Here is an 18,813-nt window from a genome sequence, read left to right on the forward strand (position 1 = left end):
TGGCCTGGTGGGGGGTGCTCTCTCCTCCCTGGCAGCCCAGGCTCTCTTTGGGCAGCTCCAAGTCCCTCTTGGTTCAAAGCCCAAACTGGCCTCCCCTTAAGTTGTGTCCTTCAGTCCTTGGACGCCCTCACTAGCCACACAGAGTAAGTTCAATCCTTTTGCTCAAGGACATCCCAGAGCCACAGCCACTGTATCCTTCCTACAGAAAGGGGTGTCGGGGCCTCTCAGGAGCCATGCCCCGGCTCGTGTACCTCTGTAGTTGAAGAGCATCTGGATCTGGGGGTGTGGGGGCTGGCTGCCCGGTGCTGCCAAGGTTTGGGTCCCATGCTGGAGTCTCACAGTTGTGTCCCCATCAACCCTGCTCCAGCCTTCTGGGGGCTCCCCCTGCATAGAGAACAGAAGGGTCTGCTCAACTGCCAAAGTGGCCCCACCCCCAGCACAGGGGGTACCTGTCCACCTCCAACCCGGCATTATTGGGCAAAGCAACAGCCTGAAAATGCCAGGGGCCAGGCCTAATCACCCAGCAATCCAGCACTGGCAGGGCGGGAGGGGGTGCAAATGAAGGGTAAGACACTGCCTATTCATTCATTTAAATAACCAATTCAACAGAAAAAGCAGAATACACACCGAACATGATGAAGACAATATCACAGTCCTACAGTGAAAGTATCTTGTGCTTATATACCGTAAGTGCTAGGAATTAAACGTCATAGGTACACTGTGTGGGGCAGGGTAGAAACAGCCCTGGACTGGGAGTCTCCCCAGCAGGCACAACCACGTATCCCTGGGCTAACTCATCTGTGAGGTGAGGAGGCTGGACCAGGCAGCTGCTCCCTTACTGTGGATCCATTTGCAAAAATCATTAATTTTGTAGTCCAGGCAATATATACAAAAGGAAAGGGGGAGATCGACTTCAGCTGGGTTAGAACTATAGACCTTCAGGCCTGGAGGGATGTGAGGCGCCACACAGCTGGCCAGTGCAGGCCGGGAGCAGAACCCTGTGCTCCCGTCTCCAGTCAGCTACGGCCAGGCCACCTCTGATCCAGAGGACATAAGCAGCAGCTCAGAGGGCAGATGGGATACCGCTGGGCAGAAAGAGGGGGTCAGGGATGTGGAGGAGCGGCCCCCAGGCAGGAAGAGGCTGGAGTGGCAAACAGGGACTCTGGGTGGAAGGCTGAGCTGCCTTGGGGAGGGGGCGGAGGGGCCACACGTGAGCATAGGGTCTGGGGGCACCTCCTGAGTTCCATGATTTCTTAGGAGGAGCTGTGAACAATTGCAGGGCCAGGCCACATTGCCAGGACCCCACGTGTGGTTCTGAACAACTGGGAGAGGGGTTTCAGGGAGCAGGCAGTGGAGTGGACAGCAGCCAAATCAGAGGAGAGAGCCGGACAGCTCAAAACATGGGAGAGGGAACGCGACTCAGGAGCGAAGGGTGGCCTCCGGACCAGGGACGGTCCTGGAGGAATGCGAAGGATGTCGCGAAGCCGTTGGGCCAAGTGAGCCAAGCCAAGCTGTCCTTGTGATGACCTCCGTGCTTGAGGGCTGTCCTGCTAAGCGTGGGCTGGGCCAGCAGGTGAGAAGCAGCTGAGGATGGGGGACAGACCCAAGCCCAAGAAAAGCCAGGACTTCCACATCAGGGGCCACAAAACCTTCCCATTTTTGCCCTCTGTGTGGACAGAGCCCGGGAGGTGGGGCAGGGCGCGCGGGCCTAACTACCAACATTTGGTCTCGGAAGCCGGTGAGTCTGGGTCCCTCCCCGGGCTCTGCCCGCCACCTCCCGGGGTCTGCCCGGCGCCGTGTCCCCACCTGCAGCATGAGCGATGCCCGGGCCGCGGCCTCCCGCGCCTGTTCCTCCAGCCGCCGCAGCTCGGCCGCGAAGGCGCGCAGGGCGCGCTCCAGCCGCAGGTGGCGCAGCCGCAGGGCCTCGGCGCCTGCCCGGTCCTGCCCGCAGGCCGCGCTCTCCAGCTGGGGCCGCCGCTCGCGCAGCCACGAGGCCGCGTCCGCCGCGTCCGCCAAGTACTGCGGGAACGGGGTGTCGGGCTGGGCGCGGGCCCGTGCCCGCACGCCCCGTCCCGCCCGGCCGCCCCGGTACCTGCTTGACCAGCAGCGCTGCCTGCAGCCACGCGCCCAGCCCCGCCGTCCGGGTCCGCAGCAGCTGCCACGCGCCCTGCACGGCCTCGGCCCGCTCCGCCGGCTCCGGCCGCGTCGGGGGCCCGCGGGCGGCGAGGTCGCGCCCCCTCCGCACGAGGGCGGCGCACACGGCCTGGTGGCGGCTGACCTCGGCTTCCAGCGCCTAGCGGAGGGCAGCGCGGGGCGTTGCGGCAAGGGAAGGGAGAGGGGAGGCGGCGGGGGTCCCGGGAGGGGCGGGGCCGGAGAGCCGCGGGCACCTTGTGTTTCCGCAGGGCGGCTGCGATCTGGCCGAGGTCGCGGGCCTGCGCCGCGCTCTGCACCCGCTGTCCCCGCTCCCGCAGCCAGGATTCCTCCTCCTCACAGTTGCGCAGGAGCTCTGCCCGCTGCAGGGCCTGCTCCAGGAGGGCCCGCCTGCGGGACAGGAAGGGCTGGGGAGTGGGGAGGGGTCCCCCACCAGGGGACAGACACTCCCTCTTAGACAGGGCTTTTTTTTTTTTTCCCTGGAGGACTCGAGAGGTCAGACAGAAGCCCTGGGGCTGAGGAGGGTAAGGGCACAGAAGTTGCCAGCACAGCAGCACTTGAAACCTGGGGCAGGAGATTAGTTGGGGGATGGAAAAGTTCTGGAGGAGGCAGAGCAGCTGGGGCTGGGCTTACCGGGTCCTGATAAGAGATGCCAGGCCCTGGTGGCTCCGGGCCAGCTCCTGGGCCTTGCCCTGCAGCCGCTCCACAATGCAGCCCTCAGAGGAGTCCAGCTCTGCGGTCCGACGGGCAAGATGGCTCACGTGGGCTCCCTGGGTGGACACCTGCGCCTCCAGCAGGTCGTGCCTCTGCCGCAGCTCCACTACTTCCGCCAGCTGCAGCCCGCAGACCACGGAGCCAGCCGGCACCTGGTCAGAGACGGGTGGTCATTGCAGCTACCAAGAGTGCTGGGTGCCCTTGAGTGCCAGCGCTAGGGGCTGTGTTGGTCCGGGGTGTACCTGTAGCTCCTTGAGCTGCTCTGAGGCAGCCTCGACCTCCTGCAGCAGGCTCAGCACAGCCTGCCTCCCGGCCATCTGCTCCCTGTGTCCGTGGAGACGCTGCAGGAGCCTCTCCCAGCGCTGGCTGATCTCCATTTGCCTGGAGGATGTGAGAGTGAGGGTGGTCCCCAGCGAGATGGCCAGGGAAGCACCTGAGTGACGGCAGCCAGTGGGGGAGCTTGGCTGCCCTGGAGGAGCCTGAGCTGGGTGGCTGGGGCGGGGTCTCTGGGCACGAGCATCCTGGCTCGGGGCGCTGGGGCAGTGTGTCCTGTCCTTGGACTCAGGCAGGGAGGCTCGTAGGGGCCCTCCCTGTCCTCCTGCAGTCCCCACTGCAGCTGATGGCAGCTCCATCCTTCCAGGTGCCCAGACGAAAGCTGTGATTCCTCACTTTTCCCCACGCTGCATCCCATCTTTTGACAAATCCTGTTGGCACTACATCAAAATATATCTAGAATCCTGGCACTTCTCCTCACCTCCACTGCTCTCTGACCGGGATTGTTGCCATACCTTCATAACTCATCTCTCTGTGTCTGCCTCTAACCCTTCAGACCATTTCCGAAATGGCATCCAGAGCGATCGTCATAAAACAGAAGTTAAGTCATGGCACTCTGATCAAACCCTCCAGTGACTTCCCACCTTTTTCTGATGGGAAGCCAAGGCGTTGCTGTGCCCGGTGAGGCCCAGCATGCTCTCCACACCCCTGAGTGCCCCCAGGTCACCTCCTCCCGCTTGCTCACCTTGCCAACACCAGCCTCCTTGCTATTCTTCAAGCATGCCAGACACACGCCCAGCCTGGGACTCTGTACTTGCCGTCCCCTCAGCCTAGAAGAGCCCTTCCTCCATGCCTACCTGGCACCTCCCTCACTGCTTTCTGGGCTTTACTCAAAAGTCAACTTCCCTGTGACTTTTGGGTGAAGTTCCCTTAACCAATCTAAAATTTTTCCTTCCCCCCTCATCTGGACACCTCCTATTCCCCTATCCTGCTTTAGTTTTTAATCACTATCTCACACACCATATATTTTCCTTGTCTTTTTCTTAGTGATGTGTAAACTCCACAAGGGCACGGGCTTTTGTTTGTCCTGCTCACTGCGAAATCCTCAGCACCTAGAACAATGCTTGGGACTGAGGAGACACTCAGTAGATAAATATTCATTGTTCAGTGAATGAGGTAATAATAGGCCGCCTAGAAGAGGCAATGCTTTACCAAAGGAATGAGTTACAGGTGGTGGAATTTCAGGCGTCAGTGGGAATTAGATCTTTTTAAAGGGAGTCTCGGAACCCATAAATCACCCCTTTCCTCTGTGACCAGGAATGAGCAGGCATGAGGATGAGGGTGGGGCAGCAAAGCCTTAGCCTGTTGTTAGGACAAGTCACATGCCCAGAGCTCACCGGCAGGCCACACCTGCCCAGCTGTGGTACTGCTCCTGCCGGAGGACGTCCACGATCTCGACCAGGGCCTGGAAGCGCCCCTCCTGGGACAGGATGCCAGCCTCCAGCATGCCCAGCCTCTGGGCGGCTGCCTGCACCAGGGCCGGGCTGGCCGGCAGGGTTCCAGCCTGGTCCAGCACCTGCTCCGTGTCTGTCAGGAAGCTCTCCCGGAGGGCCGCCTTGCGCTGGAAGCGCCGGGCCAGGGTTTCCAGCCGCTCCAGCTGCAGTAGCCGCTGCTGCAGGGCCTGGCTCCGGGCAGCCTCTGCCTGCTCCAGCCCTGTCCAGCGCTGGGACAGCTCTGCCGGGCTCAGGCCCTCACGGGGCAGGAAGGGTCTGCGGTTCTGCGCTCGGAGCGCCGTCCGCAGCCGGAAGAGCAGGGCCTCCGTGGCCCCTCGCTGCCGCAGCCGAGGTGGCTTCTCCTGGGTGCGGAAGGAGGTGAAGGCCGCCAGTAGCTGGCGCATGGCAGGTAGTGAGTCTGGGAAATCTCGAGCCTCCAGTTGCACCTGCCACTCTGCGATCCAGCCTAGCAGGTCGGCCGCCAGCTGTTCGTACTGGGTCTGCAGCTCCTCTGTCTCCTGGACCTGAAGCAGGATCTGGTAGAGGGCATGGGAAGGGGTCGGGTGGTGCCTTGGGCAGGCCCTGGAGTGGAGCCACTGCCCTTTGGGGGCACCCTCAGCTGAGGGGAGGAGCTACAGCCCTTCTTGGGCGTCTCTGGCTGGCACTCAGCACCCAAAAGGGCAGTGGCTCCACTCCAGGGCCTGCAGATCCAGTAGAAATGGATCTACCAGCCTTGCACATGTGGACTCTGGAGTGTGTGGCGCTCCCTCTGGATATTGCTGGGGAGAGACCGTGACCTGCCTTCTTCCATCTTCTTTTACCCCATTTGGCCCCATCTCTGGGGGTTGAGGCCCTACAAACTCTGCCCTTGTTCTGGGCCTGCTCTCCCTTCCCCTGAGACCTCCACTCCCCTGAACCAGCTGAGAGCCCTTGGCCTAAATCGCCCCCCACCCCCACCAGCCCCATCTGAGACAGCAACCCTGAGCATAGCCCTCCCAGACCTCAGCCTCTGCCAGCATGTCCAGAGAGTGAGAAAGCGGCCCCCTCCCCGAACACGGACTCGCTGCGCCCCCCGCAGAGCCTTTTCCACGCCTGCCCTTGCAGACCCCGGCTCCCTTCAGTGCCAAGTCTTCCACAGCCTTTTAACCCCCTTAGGCGCTGAGCGGCCTGAGGCTGGTGCGGGCGGGGAGGGGGCCGGGCCTGGAGCCGGGCCCCTGATTTATGCCCCCTTGGACCCCACACAGCCTTCTAGCACCCAGGGCAGAGGACCGCGAAGGGCAGGCTGCCCGCAATCCCCGCATCTGCCTCGGAAGCGCCCCCCTCCGTGTCCTGTGACCTCGCCCTCCCTCTCTCACCCACCTTCGTGAGTCTCTTCTGGACCGTCTGCCCCTGGCGCAGGCGAGAGAAGAGATGGTAGTAGAGCGAGACATAGGTCATGATGGAGCGCTCGTCGGGCTGTGGGGCTGCCACGTCCTCGGGGTCCAGCAGCCGCGCGATGCCCAGCTCCCGCTCGGCCACGCGGAAAGCCAAGTCGAGGTTGTGCAGTGGGTGCTCCGGGCGCAGGGAGCTGTAGTCGAGCAGGTCAGGCCTGGGCAGTGGACACGGGGGGCTCTTTACCAGTAGAAATGTGCTGCTTGGTTTAAGTTGACTTTTCAAAAATGTCAGCGCCCCTATTGGTCATTCACTCCTTGCTGCGAATTAAGTTTATCAGCCTTCCCCGCCCCGGACAAGTTGTCTGAGACCCCGGCTGAAGGAGTAAGGCTCCACTAGAGAGAGAGGGTCAATTTGACTCTGGGGCCAGAGCCTGTGGGTGGGGGAGACAACCCCTAAAAGGGCAGGAGGCTTGCCGGGGGGGGGGGGGCTATGAATAGAGTCGGGGGCAGAGAGAGGAGCGAGGCGGGGGCAGTCATCCCAGGCCAGGGGCTCAGGGCCAGCCGCTCTACCTCTTGCCCCCACGCTCCCCTCCACTCTGGCTGCACCTTCCTTCAGGGCCCAGGGGCCAGAGGGGACAGGGGAGAACGGCCAGGTCGTGGAGGAGCTGGCTCAGGCGGTGGAGACCTCCAGGAAGCTGGGAGGGCGCTGGGTGCCCCCAACTCCCACACACCTGTGGGCATGGATGAGGGCACTGAAGCCGAGCCCGTCGCTCCAGCTGTGAGAGAAGTCAGTGAGGTGCACGTTGGTGTAGCTGGCCGTCTTCCGCTGGCACCACATCAGCAGGGCTTCCTTGGCCGGCAGCAGGGCGGCACTGGCCCCAAACTCCTCCTGGCAGGATGGAGAAGCGGGGTGACCAGGCGGGGCAGGGCGGGAAGTGTCAAGGGGTCTCCCAGACCTGAGCCAAATTTAGGAGGCTTCTTGTCCTTTTTTTTTTTAAGATTTTATTTATTTATTTCTGCCCCCTCCCTCCGTTGTCTGCTCTCTGTGTCCGTTCACTGTGTGTTCTTCTGTGTCTACTTGTATTCTCATTAGGCGGCAGCTGATCCTGGGACCTTCCAGAATGGGAGAGAGGCGATCATTCTCTTGCGCCACCTCAGCTCCCTGGTCTGCTGCATCTCTTATTATCTCTTCTCTGTGTCTCTTTTTGTTGCGTCATCTTGCTGTGCCAGCTCTCCACGTGGGGCAGCACTCCCACATGGGGCAGCAATCCGTGTGGGCCAGCTTGCCATGCGGGCCAGCTTGCCTTCACCAGGAGACTCTGGGCATTGAACCCTGGACCTCCTATACAGTAGACGGGATCCCAATTGCTTGAGCCACATCCACTTCCCTAGGCTTCTTTTCATGAGGGTTTTCTAGCTCTCCAGGTTGGCTTTCCTAAGACACTGGAGTCCGGATTTGGAAACCATGGAACTATGAAAACTGATAACAATAAGGACGTTATATCTCTTTTCTGTCGTTTTGTGGGGGAAGTAAAAGGTAGAATGGAGGAAGATACCGGGCCATGAAGGAAGTCCTGTCTCTTTGAAATGCAGGATGCATTCTGGGGATTTTGTGACCCTGCAGGACTGGGGACCTCTTGACAGCAATTCATTTCCCCCCACAGCACCTCAAGGAGTGATGAAAGTTGCAGGGTTTCAATGCCCAGCAGGAAACAACAAATCAGTGGTGGGCTGTCACGCTGACCCCTCCGGAGTGACTGACTCCTCCCAGACCCAGCTCAAAGCTCACAATTCTAGTGCTCACTTCAGCAGACTGCAGCATCATTACAGTATTCTGGTTCTTTACCCATGGCTGAAAGTGAGTATTTATTTTGTGGATGCCAAGGATCTGCTGCGAGCATAAAAGTTGGGTGGAATTGCTCTGTCCCCAGGGGCCCAAGGTAAGACCAGGGCTGGGCTGGGTTGGCTGGGGTGAGTAATTGGGGCTGGGGGCTGAGACATACCCTGTCCAAGGCAATGTGGGAAATCTGGAAACGCAGAATGATGACCCAGATGAGTCCCAAAATGAGCGTCTGGTCTCCGTCCACAATGTTCTCGGGCCCGATCAGGGGCAGCGGCACCTGAGGGCACAGTTGGTTGGGTTGGAGACGACCCAGAGTGACCGGAAGCCCAGGGGGTCAGCTGCTGGGTGGAGGGGTCCTGGAGCCCATCCTGCCCAGCCAAGGAGATGCAGGCAGGGGCGCGGAGCCAGGAAGGCCAATGCTTTCTGAGAAGCTGGGTCCTCAGCCCAAGCCCACCCAGGTGAAGCCCCAGCCTGGTGAACTGGGCCGGACCACCAGCATGGGCGGAGACCCCACCCGAGACCAGCGGTTCAGCTGTGAGGGGGAACTGAGAGGGTCGTGACAGTCAATGCATGAGCTGAACAGACAGCAGCCACTGTCTGCCTCCACCTCCCGGGCTGTCTGGGAATCTCCAGGGGGCTTCCACGGAATCTCAGCCTTCTCCACCAGCATTCCCTCTCCAAGAAAGTCCATTAAAGTCAGGTTCCCAAGTTCCGCCCAGTCCAACGCTCTTGGGCCTGGGTCCAGGACCCTACACTTTAACCAACGCCCCGGGTGATTCGTCCATGCACTCAGGCTGAGAACCCGCTGCCTCAGATCTCAACTTGGGGGGGGGGGGAGGATGGGTGGCTCCAAGGGGAGAAAGGGACATTATAGCAGCCGAAGACCTGACGATGGCCCAGAGAGCCCCTCTGGGACTGGGCCTCCATCACTCTTGGCTTTATCTTCTACTCTCCTCCTGAATCCCAAGGCTCGGAGTCCCACAGGATTCTGGCAGTTTCTACATATTCTAAGCATGGTCCTGCCCTAGGCCTTTGCATAGGCTGTTCCTGTTTTCTGAGCATATTATTCTCCCAGATATCTGTGTGACTGTCTCCCTCTCTTAAGTTTCACTTTCTCAATGACGTCAGCCTTGACCACCGTATTTAAAACTGAAACCCAAGATGGTTCCTTCTACCCCAAAACACGTCTGATCCCCATCCCCATCTTAATTTTAAATATTTTTCCCATATCATCTATCACTTTCTAACATCCTGTATCATAATCTACTTATGATGTTTACTGTTTACCAAAGGCTTCCCCTGCTGCAAGGGAAGCCCCGAGTGGGCGGGGACCTTGGCTTTGTTCCTTGACAAAGCACCTAGCAAGTGCCTGGCACACGGTGGGTAATGAGTGAATATTTACTGAATGAAGACGGAAAGGGAGACTCTCCAGCCCCCTGGAGGGCAGCTGGCTTCAGGTGGGCCCAGCCTCCAGGGACGAGCTGTGTCCCCGGGTGCCCCTTGGGCACACTTTGCTCCATCCCAGCTGCTCTCTAAAGGATTCCACCCCAGGCTCTTCTCTCTTCTCTGGGCTCACAGCAGCTCCTGAGAGCTCACTGTGTATTTCCTTCCAGCTTCGTGTTTAGTGATGTCACCCTGGGAGCTCGAACTCATCCAGCGGTGGGCTATTTATACAGACCAAGTCAGCACTGCAAAGGACGTAAGGGCTCCACTTCCCCCCCGAAAGCCGGTGGTTAGACGTTTACCAGCGCACCACCAATCCGGGCTCGGTTACGCCATCCACCCCTGACACTGTAGCTCTGTGGGGCTGGGCTTCCCTGACTGTATTCCCCTAGCCTGGCACAGAGGTCCAGCTCAGGTGATGTCTCTGAAAATGCATGCACCTGCATTCTGCTGCTTATCGACTGTGTGTGTGGGGAACCCCCCGTGGCCTCTCCGGACCACAGCTGCCCTGGAGATACATTGGGGACAAGGAGGCTGTCTTCACAGGGCTCCGCCTCGAAGTGGGATGCTGGAGATCAAAGCGAAGGGGGGCCCCTCTGACGAAGGCCACACACGTTCCCCCCAAGTTCCCAGAGCGGAGCTGGCTGGCTCCCAGGGCTCTCGTCCCAGGGACATCCTCTTGGCTGGCGCTCTGCACTCCTGCAGGCTTTCTGTGCTCGGGGCCTGTGGTTCTCCCTCTCTTTGCTCTGGGCTCTTCCCTCCAGCACAACAGGTCCCGGGGGCCGCCTGTGACTCCCTTCCAGGACGCTAGAGGTGGGCAGCTGTGCGTCCACAGCTTCCCGGTTCCTAGTTCTCCCTATGCACGGCGCCTGCACGGGCCCCTGACGCGGGTCGCGAGGGGCCCTCCGTGTCCCTGGTGCCCTGCCTCCCTCAGGGACTCTCTCTCTGGCCCGCCCCTCCCTTGCAGGTGCCTCTGGCCCCCTCCTGCTCGCCAAGGCCCCTCTTCCTGCCGTCGGTCCGGCTGTCCGGCGCAGTGCTGGCCCACCTCCAGGGCTCTGCTGCCCACTTCACCATGGATCTTGCCCAGTAAATAATGCTGGCATTTCCCCCTCATTTATGAAATGAGAGGGTTAAGAGAACACTAGCATTCTTTCAGCTCGAATCTGGCAATTCTCTTATTACTGACAAAAGCATGTTTTAGTCCCAATAGGGACGATGCTTCTCCCTGCTTTGGCCCCTTGGCTGCTCGCCACGTTAGGAGAGGTGTGCAGGGAGGTGCCGCGCGTCCTGCTCCTCCACCCCACCGGCTCTTCTTTCATTCAGACCCCGGATCCTCTGCACTCCTGGGCTTGCTAGCCCAGCTGTCCCCATCCCGCCCCGGCCCCACGGCCCTGAACCCTCTCCCGGTGCCCACCTTGGCCCTGAGGAAGGCCAGGGCCCGGCTGTTGTTCTCCAGGAAGTGCACGCGCAGGCGGCCCCGGCTAGGAGGTGGCAGGGCCTCCCCCGAGATGAGCTCCAGCAGCCGCAGCAGGTGGGTGCCATCGCCCAGCTCTGTGTACAGGTTCTGGATTTTCATGCCCACCTGAGGAGCGGACGGAAGGAGGTCCAGGGTGAGTCCAGCCTCCCCTGTCTGCCCCATCCCGGGACCTGGCAGCTGCTTGCAGGAAGGAGTTCTGCCAGGTTCCTCGCTGCCCCCGCCCGGGAGCTGGGGATGGCACGCGCAGGCTGCGGGCTCACCCGGCCGCGCTGGAAGATGTTGTTGATCCAGTTGGTGAACGTCTTCTCCTGCATCCACGTGTGCCGTGCCTGCAGCTTGCGGACGTGCCCCATCTCGTACTCAGAGTCCATGGCGGGACCTGGCTGGGAGAGCTCTCCCGTGGGCAATGTGGCTGGGCCCCTGCCACGGGCACCTGGTGTCCCCAGGATGCTGCTGGGGACCGCGGGGCTGCGCAGCCACCCGGCCTGCAGCCTGCGGGAAATGAGGGGCCGCTGGGCAGGGGGAGGAGTGCAGACACTGATGACCTCCAGAGCCCCTGGTGCCAGACCCACCCCACCCCGGGCCCCGGCGGCTGGCGGCTGCTCCTGGGGTTCAACAGGGCAGGGGGAGGAATGGGAGATGGCTCACCTGGGTGATGCCCAGCCCTGGAGAGGAGGCTCCACTGCTCGGATAGAGCTGGCAGATCACAGGGCTGTGCCGAGGGGAGCGCGACACCAGGAGAGGCTGCGGCTGGAGCCGGGGCCCCGCCACGGCCCTGCCGGGGTACACAGACAGCATTGTCCTCCCACCTGCCGCAGGGCGGCGCCCAGGCTGGGAGTGGGTGGCCAAGGAATGCTCCGGGCCTGGCTCGAGGATCTGCTGCTTCGTCAGCCCCCCCAGGGCCACCTCGCTCTTGGGTGGGGGTCCTGGCTTACAGGACTAAGGCTCGTGGATGGTCTCAGGTGGGGGCGCGCAGGCACCGAAGGGCAGCCAGCCAGGGCCTGGTTGGAAGCGTCTGGGCCCCTCCCAGCCTGGGACTGCCCTCAGCACCCCTACAGGGGCTCCTTTGGGCACCCCCGTGGGGCAGGGGTGGGCGGGAGCTCTCATCTTGCCCGGGCAGCACCACCATGGATGGGGAGGGAGTGTCTGGCCATTCCAGCCCCTGGTGAAATGTTCAGCGCCCAGCCTGGGAATCTTTCTACAGGGGAGCGGCAAAGCCGTGAAGATGACAGAGTCTCCCCCAGATCAGGGACGCAGCCTTGACTGTTTGGGGCTGGTAGTGAGGCATCCGGCACTTGTGCCCCCTGGACCTGGCCACGGACTGGGGCACGGATTCAGGGGGTTCTGAAGGAGCTGGGGGCTCCTCTCCCTCTCTCTGAGCAGACTTGAGCTGCATGCCAGAGGGAAAGCGTGCTCTACTTCTGGTGGTTTCACAGACTTGTCCGGCTAAACTCAGACTATAGGTCCCTGGGGCCCCAGAGATTGCAAGAGGACACGCTGTGGCCAGTCCTCAGGGGAGCGCCCCTGACAGCCAAGGCCAGCGCAGCCCTCCCCGCGAGCAGGCAGAGGCCGGGAGTGAGCGGGATGCTGAGGGGTGCTCTTGGGGCAGGAGGACAGCACCCTGCATCTGAGAGCAGCTTCTCCCCTTTTCTCTTCCTGCAGGATCCCTGACTGACAGTCACTGGCTGACTGCTGGGTGCTTGAGCTGAGGCCCATCTCCTTCCTCACCCGCAGTCCCCAGGGGCTGCTGCGGGGCCTCCGCTGGCCCACGGTGCCCTTTCCCCATCATCCTGCCTTTGCAGCGGCCTGCGCCCGGCCACGCAATTCACCTTCTAAAAGCACAGCTGTGTGCCTACCTCTGAAGACTCCCCATTCCTGCGGAGGAACACCCAGACTCGCCAGACCCTTGTTCAAAGCCCTCCAGTTACCCCACCAGGCTGGTCTTCCCCTCCTTACCCTGGGGTGCCCCCTGTGGGCTACTCCCCATTTCCTGGAAGGACCAGAGCTTTCTTGCCCAATGCCTGGGCTTCAGCTATTCTCTCGGCCCAGAATATCCTTTCCTATTTCCATCGCCCACATTCTACCGATCCTAGCAGCCCCAGTCAAAATCCTGCTTCTTCTAGAAGTCCCCTCTCCCCACCCCCTTATCCCTGGGATGGCTCATCATGTTTCTGCTCCTGCTATGAGCCCTGGCTCAGGCTGTCTTGTGTGATGCTGTGAGCCGTGGGAGACAGGATGGAGCACTCAGACCTGCAGGGCACTTTGCATGGAGATCCCATCAATGGTTGTGGTCTTTGAATTTGTTGAGTGGGGCCAGGGGCCTCCTTCTCTTCTTTCCTAGCTCCACTGCAGCTATAGCCACTGCATGGGCTGCAAGGGATAGCTCCTCTATGGCTGGAACTGACTGTGGCTCCTGATGAAATGAGAATCCCCGTTGATGCATACATGATTTTGGATTATTTGTGTTGCAAACAACAGGCATCTTAACTGAAAGTGGCTTAACCAATGTAAAGGGTCAGCACTGGCACGCCAAACTGTAGTAGTAGGACTTTAGGTGAGGTTTGATCCAGCAGCTCACATGAGGTACCACGGGCAGGGATTCTCTTGCTTTTCTCAGTGCCTCCGTCTTCACGGTCCCCGTTGGCTGCTCCAGCTAACCTGCCCCCACTTCTCTCAATGCACGTGCCCTGTTGCCCCAATGGCTCGCTGCTTCACACTGCACTGTTTGGAGAAGGGAGAGAAAACATCTCTCCCAAGAGTTGCAACCTAACACCAGGGGCCTGGCCCTCATAGGCTTGAATTGGACCCCAAGTCCACCCCTAAACCAATTTCTGTGTCTAGGGGGGTGAAATATTCTAAGTGGCTCAAGCCAATGTGAACCACTCTAGAAATGGGGCGGGGTCTAACTCACCCAAACCTCACGGCTCAGACTCAGGGGTGGGGTAGGGGGAATTCTCTACAGAGGCAATACCAGGTCTGGATCACCACATGGGTAGATGGTAAACAGGCGCCCATGGGGAAAACCCAGATGCCTACCACGGGCAGCCCACGCCCGTGAGGTGTGGCAAGCAGCGGCTGCGCCTTCACGCACAGGATCCTGCCTCCCGGCTGGAGAAAGGACATCTGAACCTGAATCGTGGCAGGCTTGGCTCCTTCAAGAGTGCCCAGTGATGCAGGTGGCAGGCTGGCCAGTGCAGCCTGACGCCAGCTCTGTCCTGGCTCAGCGCTGCCTGTCCCCGGGCTCGAGGCGTCCCTGGGGTTTGGCCTCTGCTGTCTGGGCTCCCAACCCCCTTCCTGCCCCCCGCAGGATGGAACCCCTTTCCTTCTGAAGTAGCCCCATCTTGGGAGTCTCTACCGGGAGCTGGGGTCAGAGGGAGGGCCTCGAGAGGAGGCACACACTCTCCCTAACTCCTCTACCTGATTCCTGAATGGTTCCAAGTTTTGAGACACCTGACCCATGCACTGGAAAACCAGAAGCCAATGGGAGAAAGGCAGTTCGTTTTTCAGAAGTTTATTGATCAGTAGACTTTTCTTTTTTTTTTTTACATTTCTAAACAAGATTACAAAAAAAAAGCATAGTGTATTAACTGCATGGGTTAATTGACATGTAACCTTATAGACTGTAAGTTAGGCCTGCATTTACCTGAGTAAACTCAGTGGCTATCTGACCTAAAAATGTTTTTCTGCCACATTCCATGGATATCTTCAAATTTTCTCTGGGCATGATGAAAAAGTGTAACCGTGCAATATGGAAAGAAAGTCAAGGCAGGACCCACTCAGGCTGACTTAGGTGGTTCTCTCTGCAGAGGCCTCTCCTGGTGAAGAGGACACATTTTGCTTCTCTTCAAACGCTCTGTGACCTGTCGGACCCAGCCCCGTGGGATATAATCAGAACTCAACTGCTCAAGGTCCATGAACCTGTGGGCAGAACAACACCCCCAAATCCAAAGATGCTACTGCTGCAAAATGACAAGGGTTAAAAAGAGAGCTGAGTTCAGCCCCTGAGAAACGAGGGGGTCTCCCCACCCACTCCCCAGGCCCTCCGAGTGCGCAGTGAGCTCAGCATTTTGAGAGAATGGCCGCCCGATGCCGGGCTGGCGCAGGAGGCAGAGTTGAGGCAGGTCTTAACAGTGCAATGTCTCTTTAGCAGGTCGGTTCAGGAGGGCCTTGTTCATGGCTTACAACTTGGAAGCCGCCCTCCCATTTGCCCCAACTCAAGCCTGCAGAGATTTGTGCCACGCAATAGCAAGTACTGGGCAGAAGATAGGGTTTTGAGATTCTTGAACGTCTTCTTAGAATCACGGGGTGCACTAGGGTAGATTTATAGTTCTAGGGTTTGCTTATTTCCACCCTCCCTCCCTCTAGGTGAACATTCTTTGAAAACTGGGATGGTCTGTGGAGAGAGCACCACCGTCAGGGTAAGCGGATCCTAGAGGCTGCCCCCCCAACCCTGCCGCGTGGAGGGGCGGGAGAGCAGATTCCAGGAAGCCTGTGCTGGTCCCAGGAGACAGCGGCCCTCATGTGCTCACCACCATCCTTAGTCTTCCAGTGTTTTCCCTTCCAATCAACTTTTCATGATGAATGACTTAAATGTGAGAAGATACAAAGAGAAAGCAGACTCGTGGTTTCCATCTTTTGTTTCAAGATCAACACCCGGTCCCTGCAGGGAAAGGGTTTCGCTGCCCAGGGTCTCTCCCGCCTGACTTCCTCAGCCGCAGGCGTGGAAGGAAGAGCGCCACGCCCTGAGACTCCTTCCACGCAGAAGCCAGAAGCCTGAGCCAGCGCCTCCTCAGAAGCAGTTTTTCTACCTCTCTCCAAAGACAAAACTTGGTCCTGTCTACATATACTCACATTGACAAGTTTTAAAAACATGTACTCCTGTTTCACATACATGTGCATATGTGAAAATTGAGTGGAGTTAAAGGAGCAAAATTATTCTGAATGGAAAGTCAGAGAATCTTGGCATCTCTAAACTTTTGGCCAAATGAACTCCCTTCTCTTCTCTCTCAATTTTGCCTTTGTGGACTACGCTGTCCACACACAGCTGGGCAGTTCTTAGACACCGACAGAATTATGGGCTCCTTTTCCAGTACTAGGATAGCGAAGGCTTCTTTTCTATGTGCCTAATTAACTTCAAAGTGGTCATTAAGATTAAAAAACCATGTTATGCCTTGAGTTCTCTTCAGCTCTAACTTCTTAAGAAAGAGAGTGAGCTAGACAGCGTGAGGGCTGAGATCTGGATAAATGCTTCCTCCAAAATAAGTAATATTTTCTCTTAAGCTGGCAGTTCTGACCCTGATGTCACTGGAGGGAGGTGACAGAAAGAAGTATGTGGTTTTTGGAAGGGTCACGTGGGACTGTTCTGCTTTCCCTCCTCTCCCGGGCTGGCAGGGCCACAGGCCACGCAGCCATCGCTCTTTTGGCTCTCTCCTCTGGCATGAACAGTGATGAACAGCATGTCCATCCCGAGCTGGTACCTGGGAGCAGGAAGGGTGGTGGTGAGAACTGAGCTCCTCCACCTGACACAGGCGTTTGACCGAACGGACCAGAGTTTTGGGGAAAGACTACTCAGGAGCCAATGTAAAGAGAGGTGTTCAAATCCTGCCAGGAGATGGCCATTCATGATACAAACCATGCAGCCTTTGGAAGAAAAGGTTTTATGTGAAAAATTTCATCCTGCTTCAATATAAAGGCTTTTATCTTGTAAGGAAAAAAAAAAAACCCCACAAAAGTGAACATAATAAAATGCCTGTTTTTCTACAAAAATAGTGTCTCACTCTAGTGGCTGGATCTCTTCTGACTGCCCAGGGCACCGAACAGTTGAGGACCCGCTGGGAGGCCTGAGGGGGACCACTGCTTTTCCTTACAGTAGTGGAAGCGTGACAAAGAGACTTTGCTACAGATGACCGGGCAGACTAGTAAGAGAAGCTAATCTTCAGACTTCAACAGGACTGCAAATGCATTCTAGAAATCGTGCCGGGGTTAATGTTGGTGAATTCTGAATTTCTAACCAAATTGCAGCTCTTTTAGGAAAGCCTGGGAGGGAGGCCTGGTCAGCGGGGCGCCGGGACCCCAGCGCCCTGGCGTGGCCGGCCGTCCTGCTGGAGGCTGCGCCAGGACAGGCCCACACAGGCGCGGCGCGTCCTCCTCGCAGGCCCCGGCGTCAATCTTCTCTTTGGTGACGGTTTGGAGGTAGCAGAAGCTCTCTCCACTCTATTTTTTTCTACTCTCTTTATGGCAGGAAATATTTTTTTCTCCCTCCTGGTGTCTTCTAAGGGACAGACAGGAGCTACAGAAGCTGTTCAAGATGACGGCCCACGGGGCGCCGAGGAGACGCAGCCGCTCCAAGGGCGTCTCCCAGCTCACGCCCGTGGTTCCTGGGACTCCACAAGGCCACCTCCACCCCTGTGCTTTCCCGGCTTCTGAGTTCTCTTTGGAGGATTTCCTTTTCTTCAATTTCCTTATCTCCCTATTTGCCCCCCTCGATATTTTAATAGAAACTCAGGGAATTTTAGAGGTGGAAGGACCTTAGAGAGCATCTACTGTCCCGTGTCTGCCCTCCCCATTCTGCAGATGGGGAAACTGAGGCACAGAGAAGGCGGCGCCTTGCCCAGGGTCACTCGGCGAGCTATCGGCAAAGCGGGCCTGCAGTCGGGGCACCCGCTTCCCACCCCGCACTGCCCGGCCCGTTCTGCAGCCCACGCCTCAGTCGGCCTTCGGCAGGGACTTCCTGTGCGAGGGGGGCACGAGGTGGGGGGGCAGGCTGCCGGGCAGCTCGTAGCCGTCGAGCTTGATCTTGATGAGGTGCTTGGCCAGCGCGAACTCCTCCTCGTCCAGCATGCCGTCGCAGTCACAGTCGGCCAGCTTCCAGATCTTGCCCAGGACGCTGTTGGGCAGCTTGGAGGTCACCATCTCCTTCTTGGCGTTGACGCCCGAGATCTTGCCGTTGATGGGCGACAGGGTGTAGAAGAGCTCGTCGTAGATGGGCTTGTCCTTGGCCACCACCCACTCCTCCTCGTCGGCGCCCTCCCCGGCGCCCTCCCCGTAGCCCTGGTTGAAGGGGCCCTCGGTGGTGCCGTCGAAGGCGCCGCCCTGCACCGGCTGCGTGGGCATGCTCATCTCCTCCTGGCTGATGAGGCTCATCAGGGACGAGATCTTGTAGCTCAGCATGTTGTCCACCGCCTCGATCAGCTTGGGCTTCAGCGAGTGGAACTTGGTGAAGTCATAGTTCTCGAGCTGCTCCTGCAAAAGGGGAAACCACAGGCTTGGTTACACACTCTCTTTTCGGGAAGCACACAGGGAGGGCGGTGGCCAGAGGTTCAGAATGACTGTTTTTTAAAAAATATTCAACACTGATATTTTATTTCCTGAACTTTATCATTTTATAAAACAAAGCAGGTATCAAAAACAGCAAAGGGTTTACAAAATTTCTGCACCAGTTTTCATATAAGTCAATGATTAAGAAATTGGTGTCCAATGTAAATACTAAACACAGACTGATTTCCATCCTGGTCATATGCAGTTTGGTGATTGGTTTCAGAGCTCCTGAAAGCTTTTTATAAGCACAGGTCATTTTCTTGAGAACTGATTTGGTTTGTCAAAGAAAGTAAATGCTTTTTGCTGTGTGGCATTTTCTTTTTTAAAAAAACAGTGAGATAAAACATGAAATGTGTGTATGTTTGGCTCTGAACCGAATCATTTGAGATCCCAATTACCCTAAAGAACACTGAAGACATTACAAGGCATATTAAACACTAATGTACACCTCAGCATGTCTAAGGCAGCTTCTATATTTCTAAAGAAAATAACATTTCATTCAGAGGATGCTGTGAGTTGAGTCTGAGCCACATCAGAGTTTCTGCATCTTTTCTGATTTGGATTACAGTTTCCCTCAAAGGGCCACGTTATTGGGACAAAAGTTTTATGCTTATGCCAAATAGGCTCTGATATTTTATAGATATATCTTCACAGAGCAAGATTCCTTGCTCTGGATCCTGGGTAACCACAAAGAAATTGAGAAGCCTTGATAACCGGATGCTGAGAGGA

At 58.0% G+C, this 18,813-nt stretch overlaps 2 protein-coding genes across 2 annotated transcripts in view; both read right to left on the reverse strand.

The window, feature by feature from the left end:
* Positions 1–11,138, reverse strand: part of SPTBN5 (spectrin beta, non-erythrocytic 5) — a 44,968-nt gene extending 33,830 nt beyond the window's left edge. Inside the window, exons 1-11 of the mRNA XM_058293980.1 lie at positions 11,028–11,138; positions 10,705–10,872; positions 8,008–8,124; positions 6,736–6,893; positions 5,991–6,219; positions 4,536–5,167; positions 3,108–3,246; positions 2,785–3,017; positions 2,388–2,541; positions 2,093–2,293; positions 1,807–2,019 (exon numbers count right to left, since the gene is read on the reverse strand). Coding sequence (XP_058149963.1) covers positions 1,807–2,019; positions 2,093–2,293; positions 2,388–2,541; positions 2,785–3,017; positions 3,108–3,246; positions 4,536–5,167; positions 5,991–6,219; positions 6,736–6,893; positions 8,008–8,124; positions 10,705–10,872; positions 11,028–11,138 — 2,355 coding nt within the window. The remainder of the gene's footprint in view (positions 1–1,806; positions 2,020–2,092; positions 2,294–2,387; positions 2,542–2,784; positions 3,018–3,107; positions 3,247–4,535; positions 5,168–5,990; positions 6,220–6,735; positions 6,894–8,007; positions 8,125–10,704; positions 10,873–11,027) is intronic.
* Positions 11,139–14,262: 3,124 nt separating this feature from the next.
* Positions 14,263–18,813, reverse strand: part of EHD4 (EH domain containing 4) — a 77,478-nt gene continuing 72,927 nt past the window's right edge. Inside the window, exon 6 of the mRNA XM_004481483.5 lies at positions 14,263–18,009. Coding sequence (XP_004481540.2) covers positions 17,473–18,009 — 537 coding nt within the window. The 3' untranslated portion in view covers positions 14,263–17,472. The remainder of the gene's footprint in view (positions 18,010–18,813) is intronic.

The sequence above is a fragment of the Dasypus novemcinctus genome, chromosome 3 (assembly GCF_030445035.2).
Source record: "Dasypus novemcinctus isolate mDasNov1 chromosome 3, mDasNov1.1.hap2, whole genome shotgun sequence".
NCBI lineage: Eukaryota > Metazoa > Chordata > Mammalia > Cingulata > Dasypodidae > Dasypus > Dasypus novemcinctus.